Source organism: Perca flavescens, chromosome 23, assembly GCF_004354835.1.
Source record: "Perca flavescens isolate YP-PL-M2 chromosome 23, PFLA_1.0, whole genome shotgun sequence".
Taxonomy (NCBI): Eukaryota; Metazoa; Chordata; class Actinopteri; order Perciformes; family Percidae; genus Perca; species Perca flavescens.
The window spans coordinates 4,251,599-4,259,945 of NC_041353.1; the positions used below are offsets into that span (position 1 = coordinate 4,251,599).

At 39.9% G+C, this 8,347-nt stretch overlaps 1 protein-coding gene and 2 long non-coding RNA genes across 4 annotated transcripts in view; all 3 read right to left on the reverse strand.

Annotated features, from left to right (window-relative positions):
* The window catches only part of srgap1b (SLIT-ROBO Rho GTPase activating protein 1b), a 56,826-nt gene extending 51,024 nt beyond the window's left edge, over window positions 1–5,802 (reverse strand). For both annotated transcript variants that reach the window (XM_028570505.1, XM_028570504.1), the window contains exon 1: window positions 5,519–5,802. In XM_028570505.1, the coding sequence (XP_028426306.1) occupies window positions 5,519–5,607 (89 nt within the window). In that variant the 5' untranslated portion in view covers window positions 5,608–5,802. The remainder of the gene's footprint in view (window positions 1–5,518) is intronic.
* Window positions 811–2,696, reverse strand: LOC114550054 (uncharacterized). The gene is made up of 3 exons (XR_003691647.1): window positions 2,388–2,696; window positions 1,643–1,793; window positions 811–1,346 (listed from the first exon to the last, which is right to left on the reverse strand). It is a non-coding gene; the product is annotated as an uncharacterized LOC114550054 (long non-coding RNA).
* On the reverse strand, window positions 2,738–4,643 carry LOC114550052 (uncharacterized). The gene is made up of 3 exons (XR_003691646.1): window positions 4,460–4,643; window positions 3,015–3,087; window positions 2,738–2,848 (listed from the first exon to the last, which is right to left on the reverse strand). It is a non-coding gene; the product is annotated as an uncharacterized LOC114550052 (long non-coding RNA).
* Window positions 5,803–8,347: the final 2,545 nt, after the last annotated feature.

The following is an 8,347-nucleotide window of genomic DNA, read 5'->3' on the forward strand; positions in this document are numbered from 1 at the left end:
GCTGGGTTGTTTTAACCCAGCAGGGTTGGGTTATGGCTTTGACCCAGCATGTTGGGTTATATTTTCTACCCAAAAATGGGTTAAAATGACCCATGTTGTTGGGTTAATACTACTCAAAATGGGTTGGAAAAATACAACCCACCTTCTGGGTTATCTGTATTTTTTTTTTTTCACTAGATGTTTTGCATTATGAAATGTATTGATGAAATTATGAAATAATCACGCACATAACATCTCAGCATTTTGTTTTTATTGCTACAAGCCAAATATATCACTTAAGACAAAATTAAACAGTTCAATACCTTTCAGTTAACATTACATGACAGCTACAGTTTATTGGAAAATAGTGTCGGGCACACTGACTTTGATGAATTTACTGTTTATCAAATGAGACAAGAAGCTAGCACTGCGGTCCCTCTGCCGCATCAAAAAAACAAAGAAAAAAAAAGATGCTGTATTTCTCCGACATGCTGTATCAACGTTACCGTTTAAAACACTTTCCAAGTTAGTGGGGATGTATACCGCTCCAAACCAACATTAAAAACGTAGTAATCTTCCCTCAGAGTTTAGTTTTGTTTCTAAACTATGTGTAAAATGAGCGGTGATGTTAAATCATCTGTGTGACGTTTGTTTTCAGGTAACTTTACTGTTTACATTGTGAGAAGGAGGAAATGGTTCTAACATTTCACTTTAGATGTGTGTGAATGTCACCAGGAGTCATTTATATAGTTATATTTTATAGTGATCCATTATCTGTTCAAAAAATTTTCTATTAAAAAAAAAACATGGAAAATATATTTGTGTGTGCTGGAAAGTCGTTAGAAAATATGAAATTGGAATCGGCTAAAATCGATATCGGCAGATCAAACTCAATGAAAAATTGGAAATTTGAAACAGCCTAGTAAGTTGAAATCGGTGCATCTCTATTTATTACATCATTAAACGGACAAAATAGTCACAATTTCTCAAACTTCATGCATTGAACTATCAACTAGCAATCTGAGCTCTCATTAATTTGACAGTGTTTGATTCAAGTCCTGGTATCTGAAAGACGGTAGTCTAGATGAACTCCCAAAATTTAGCACAAAGTTGACATCGAAAAACAATCCCAGCACCACAACACAACATTTTATTTTGTAAGATTCTAGCTCACCATGCCTGGAGTGTCCACTAAGCATGGAAACTCTGTGCTAATGTCTAGCATTGATGTAGTCCCAGTGATGGGATCCACTGGGCCCTATGGATGGCAGTCTCCAGCATGTGTTGGCCAACCTGGGACTGTGGCCAGAGGTTATTCTTCAGTCACTCCGTCAACTGGATGGCCCGCTCTGGAGTTCTAGTTGGTTCTGTGAGGAGCAGAGAAATCGATAAGTTCTACCAAGCTGTGACATATTAAGATATCTAATGTTTTAATAGAGTGGGCCGGTTTCCCATACAAGAATCAAGCCTAGCCCTAGACTACAAGAACAATTAAATGAACAGTTATGTAAAAAGTTTAATCTCTGTATATGAAACTGGCCCATAGAGTTCAAGTAAGAAGTACTTGTTATGTTGCAAACAGGAGAGAGGATAAGTCAAATCCACTTCTAAATGCATCAACATGAATTGGATTGAAATGGAGGAGCAAGACATCTTGCTGTACCTGGTAAAATGACTCGGGTGTCTTGTGGCACTTGTGATGTTAAATTCACTCTTCTGCCAGAGTGGAGTCTTTTTCAGACATTACGGAGATGCTCTTCCAGAAAGCCTGTTGTGGGTTTATGCCCTCTCCCTGGGGTGAACCATGCGTCGTCCTAAAGTTTAGAAGTAAACAAAAATGATTAAAAAAAAAAAAAAGAATTCAAACACATTAGGTAATAACTAAGCCAGAAGCAACTCTGAAAGTAAGAGCTGAAGTAAAAATTAGGATAAAGCTGAGCCAATAATAGAATAGCTCTTGCCTTACATGTCCTGCCTGATTCTGCACAAAAAGCTCAAACTTGGTTGACGTTGTCTTTCTAAAGATGATCGTTGGTGTGTTGCAACTTATGTTGTAAGGTTTAAGCCCATGTTTTTTAGGGTAACTCCCTTCACTTTACCGGCAGTAGGCTATCAACACATGAAGCCACCTTGTCTTGAGAAGCTTGTGGTTTGTTGTTCACTTTTAACTCACTTTGCATTATCTTTTCATCTCTTTTTCCTCTTGCACTCATAAATGCTACTCTCACCGCTCGCTTTCCTTCTGCGGCCACTGTCCCTGATTTAAGGCACCTGCCACACTACTCTCATAACAGGTTTTTAACCCCCATATTACGTGATACACTGCTTTCTCACCAACCATCACAGCCCTAGCAGGGATTGTCACATTTGCTTTAGGTCAGTTCATTATTGTGTGGTTAAAAACTTACATAGCCTGTGCCTTGACAGTCCTTCAGGCATGGAAACTGATCCACAATTGATGATGCCAGCATAGCCTTTGCACCTGAAGATGGACTTGACAACAATATGAATTTTATTAACATTTAACACTACCACATAACACAATATATTGACAGTTTTTTTTACAGTAATTATCAAAAAAATAATATAAAATAAAAAATAAATCAAGATTGCACTAACTGATCCCAGATCAAAGGGATGAGATAAGTAGTTTAGATGCAGTTCACATTAGTGAAGAACTAGCCCACAACTTAAAAATAATAAAATAATCTGTGTGTGAAAAATACTTACTCTCTCCAAAGTGCACACAACTAGTGGGACACAAGTATCCGGACCATGGCACGTCTTTCATTATTTATGTGATTCTGTTCCTCAGGACCACTAACCATGCATTTTCCATCAGCTGTCTTAAGGATCTCATACGGATATTCTATAAAAATGATTAATGAACAGAGAAAGAAAGTATACACATATATATGAATATCATGACTATGCCTCTGACTTACATCAAAATTGTCCAATCAAAGTGAAGCTTTTAAAAAGCTTCTCACTCAATTAAAAAATAAGTTATTCAAGATAAATTACCATGAACTTACAAATGTTGCTCCTTGTTCCAAAGAAGCTCTGTGTTGCTCTGAAGGCAGCCGGTTCGGGGCTGGGACTTGAATCCTTAAAAGTATATCAAAGAAATAACAGCTTCATTACCAGGTTCCATTCCACAAAATCAATATTTTGTATTGCTTAGTATACATACTAGTTGATATAACTTTTCCACAGCAATATCAAGTCTGATTATAGATCATATTACTAAGATGAGTTGCAATAAATAAAGTAGCATATGTCATGACCTGCCCCCACTGCTAAAAAAAAAATCCTAAAGGAAACACTGTAATCTACAACAGAACTAATGCACACCCTTAGTAGCCCAGCATAGTGAAGTATAGGCAGTACAGACTGTAGCATCCCTGAAATGATTTGTCACTTTCAAGACTACAAATCAACACAAAAACAGCAAAAAATAATCAGTAAAAAATCTAAAAACGCAACTTTGTCCATCCTATTTAAGCATGTGTCACCCAAGATACTGTAATACATATTTCCATAGTACAGCATTTTCTTCAGACCACAGGTTACAAAGTCTAGGGATGATAATCAACTGTTAAAAAGACTGAATTTGAGTACAAGCCAACAATACTAGCTAGCTGCTACTGCTAAGTTTAACAACTTCAACATTAGTCTCGCTTTGCCAGACCATCTACATTATGAAAATGTAGCTACAGCTTATCCATATTAAGCGTCACGTTACACAATACACTTACATTCAAATATGCGCTAATATTGTAGAAACACAACCGTCTCGTTATACTTCTAATTATTGTAAAAAACCGCTAGCTTGATTTTATGCTGACTCACTTGAGGCTAGGCTAACGTTAGCTAACATTACCTTAACTACATATTAACAATACAGAAATACACCTAAACACAAACATACCTCGTAACTGTTAGGCTGCTTAACACATAGGAGGGGGCAAGTCTCTACTTTATCATTGTCCTCTTTTGCGTTATTATCAGGTTTTATAAAAAGTCCGAGAGCTCAGGCCATAACGCTAACGCTAAAACTAACGCTTCCTATTTGCCTCCTCCTCTCCGTCATCTTCACTGTCAAGTGCGTCAATCAATCATGACGTTCGGGATGCTAAATAATACTCATAACGTTAACCCTATATAGTTAATTCCGTGTAAGGAGTAATGTGTGTTTACAGTTAGGAACCAAAATAGCAATATAGAGATTTACTAGCTAACGTTAAAGGAGAGGCATTTAGCTAGCTAGCTACAACATAAGTTTTAAACTCTTGAGCCAACGGCTAATTGTTAACGTTAATGTCCTTATAGCTCGCTGGCTAAAGGGAACTAACGTTATGGTTAACCATACAGAGAGCTAAGTTAATGCTAACATGTCTTTCAGTTCACACTATCATTAAAATTGTCTGGCTATAATAACCTATTTTTATTGTTTTACCGTCTGAAACTGATCACTTACCGGCAGCTATGGTCGTTGACGTCCTGGCGCCTTCTGTCCAGAAATGGCGGAAGAACGAGCCTCGCTTTCATTTAACCCATTGTGTTGGGTCACAATCTTTGACCCAACGTTGGGTCAAATCTACCCAACCTATAACCCAACAGCCTTAACCCAGCAATTGGGTTATTAAAATAACCCAGCGTTTTTTAGGGTGTACACACAGCAGGCCTGAATTACACACACATGCTCAGTACCTATACATGCACTAATGGAGAGATGTCAGAGTGAGGGAGGTGAACTGGCACCTCTCCAGCTACCAGTCCACCACCATACTTTGGTCCATACCAGCAACCATCCGGTTCCCAACCCAACGTCCTACTGACTGAGCTACTGCCACTACAGAATGCTTTAAGGGATAGTTCAGATCTTTTGAAGAGTGGTTGTATGAGCTACTTCTCCACAGTCAGTGTGTTAGCTACAGTAGATGGAGCTCGGCAGGCCCCCAGTTTGGAGAAGCAGGCAGGAGTACCGACACGGAAGCTAAGCAGCGTCCTGTTGTGGACGGAGGCAGCATCTAAACACATTTTAGGTAACCTTAAAACATTTAAATTTAAGTTTACGCTATATTTTTTAAAAGATTCAAACCCTGACCGCTGCAGAGGTCCGAGTGTATGCTATATTTAGAATATTTTCAGCGCTTTAACTAGCTGTCAGACAGCCTTTTCAGGCCTCTCTCTTCAAAGCCACCAGACTCCTTTGAGAAAAAGTAGTAAGAAGTAATTTTATCTCGCAGAACGCGGGAGTTGCTGCTCTACCGCTGCCTCCATCGGCCAGTTTGTGTTATTGTGGGACTATGGTGTTTTAAAAACACCAAAATTGTATTGGTTGGTTGTTGCTGCTGAAGGAGAAGTGCCTCCAGATAGGGCTGCATCAATAATCTAATCACAATCGCGACGTCACTCTGCGATTACATAACTGCAAAGAAATTGTGCGATATGAGTAAACAATAAGGTGTGCTGTGTGCCTGAACAGATGAAGCCCCCGTGGTGTTGCTCGGTATTTACTGTTAACTCACTTTACCTTGTCTTTGCCATCTCTTTTTCCTCTCGCTTTACCCTCACACAATCACCATGTGACTTTTTCTCGGAATCGTGCGGCCCTACTGACATCTCAGCTGTACGGTCTCCAGGCAGAGCTTCATAGACGTTTAGCAGAGATAGTTTACTAAACTTAGCCTGAGGCTGTCCACTGGCACACAGAGCCACTGCAATAAAACGGGGATCAAACACGGATCATGTCAGATCAGGTAATCTAGGAGCGCGAGTGAAGGGGTTTATGAAAATTTGTGCTGATCCGTCACAGAAATCCTGCAGTTCCTCCAAAGCGGGCATTAAATCACTCTCGGAGGCTTTGGGCAGAGAGCAGACAGCTTGTGAGAGAGAGAGAGAGAGAGAGAGAGAGAGAGAGTGTGAGAGTGAGTGTGTGTGTGTGTGTGTGTGCGAGCGAGCGAGCGCACGCGTTCAGCCGCTGTAAATTACACAGGGATAATGACCCCAGAAAACTCACAGCAAGTTCAAAGCCAGAGGGAGATAAAGAATAATAAAATTCATCTGATAAAGCGTGCAGTGTTCTTTCAGACACTCGTAAAAAACTGCCTTCAATAAACAAGGCTGACATTTCAGATCGTAGCCTTCAAAATTCCTAGAAAGAAACTGACCTGTAACTGCAGTCTTTAGAAAAAAAGTTCCACGAGGTTATGTGTTTTGGTTTTGTTCAGCGTGGTAACATACTAAAAAAAGGAGGTGAACATCTTTACATAAACATCTATCAGAGGCAGAGACTCCAGGCTGAAATATTTCTCATGGAACCTTCCCTCAGGATGAGCTGTAATCATTTAGGTGATCCACTGACTTTTCATCTAGCGCCACCAGCAGGTTTTTTTCATTTTTAGGGCTTTTTCCACCTTTATTTTTGATAGGACAGCTAGGTGAGAAAGGGGGAAGACATGCAGGAAATTGTCACAGATCGGATTCAAACCCTGGAGCTCTAGATCGAGGCATAAACCTGTCAGTATTGGTGCACCTGCTCTACCCACTGAGCCAACCTGGCCACAGCAGGTACATTTTTGAATTTGTCCAACACAATACCTGCTAAAGTAAGAACTTCCGCTGTACTTTGAGCTTAATGCTAATTAGCAAATGCTAGCATTCTCAAGTGCTAATCTAAGGTAAACATTAAACCTGCTAGAAATCAACATGTTAGCTCAATGCTACACTGTGCCTCACAGAGCATCTAGCACATTACATTACATTACATGCCATTTAGTTACAATTACTACATATGTCAGAGGCTGCACACCTCTGGAGCAACTAGGTGTTAAGTGTCTTGCTCAGGGACACATTGGTTGATGTATCACAGTGGGAATTGAACCCAGATCTCCCACACCAAAGGCTGCAGTATTTCTTGGCCGAGACCAGAAGAAATTTGGCACATACTGTAACCCCTTGTAAAACAATTCTGTGTTATTTTTACACTTTGGTTGTACAGATTAAGCAAACGAGATTTAGAGGCTGGTGGATGGATTTATTACTTTTGGACAGCTAACTGTCTCCTGGCTGTAGCTTCATATTTCACAGACATAAGAGTGGTATCCAGTTTTTCATCTATCACTTTGTTAAAAAAAAACAAAAAAAAACACACATTTCTAATTATATTCCAAATGCCAAACTATTCCCTTTAAGTGGCGTTGGAGGAAAAAAAACTATTCAACAAATTGAGCAGCAAATCCAAACATACATAACTTTTTTTCTGTTGGGAAAATGTTATTATAGTTTCTGCTGTTCTACTTGGCGTATCTGAGTGCAAACTACTCATCCTGTTGCTGTACTAACCGGCCCGGGCTTAAAGGGATCACTGCAGCTCTGCTCAAACAAACAGAGTCGATTGGCCCTGAGGCGACTGCATCCTGAAACAGACACAAACACAGGCAGCACACAGGTTCAAAGCCAGCAATGAGTGGATGTTTGTTTTGCACGTGGGTGGTATATTGTCTTATTTGCGTGGAGCCAATTTGCTGTATATACCCAAAAGCTCTATTAGAGTCGTTCATCATCAGGACACAGCCTCAAAGATACCCCAACATATAGCTTGTGTGTTGTTTCGGGGGGATTCACAGTCTTTAAAAATAAGCTGATTAAAAGCCAAAGGCTTCCCCGCTCGTCCGCGAGGGAGAGCCTCATCCTTCTTCCTTCAACAGACCATTCATTTCACTTGATTGAAATCTCTGCCTGCCTGCTTCATGACTCCCTTTAGCTCTGTTAGCCTCGCACTCTCAATCGCACTAAAGCACAACATACGCTGTTGGAAAGAAGCCACTTGTTTACTTTTCTGGAAAAAAAAAAAAAAAAAAAGATAGATGCATGGTAAACAGAAAATGGCGAATCACAAAAACAAATTAACAACAGTGTATACGGCAATGAGTGAAGAGAAAACTTTAAAGCAAAACCCAGTTCACAGAGAGAAAACGCTTCATAAAATAAATGAGTCAAGTAGGAAAATTATTCACTAAACTAAATAAATTCCAAACCAGAAAACAAATATCTGTGGGATTGGCTGTTTTATTTGTTTTTGCGGAGTTGCTACATTCATTTTTTTCCGGTTAAAATGATGACATTTTTAGATGGGTTTTGCACCCCGGGGGCTCCAGATGGCCCCCCGTCACTGAAGGAGGAGGAGGAGGAGGAGGAGACATTTAAAGTCAGGAGCCCAGGAGGAGGTGCAGGACATGATGGATGAAAATGTCAACACAAACGATTAAAAGCCAACTGATGGCTTTTTTTTTTTCCCAGGCAAGATTAGTCACTCGACTCCAGTTGGACGTCTATAGAAGCACACTTATGCTGATCCTGA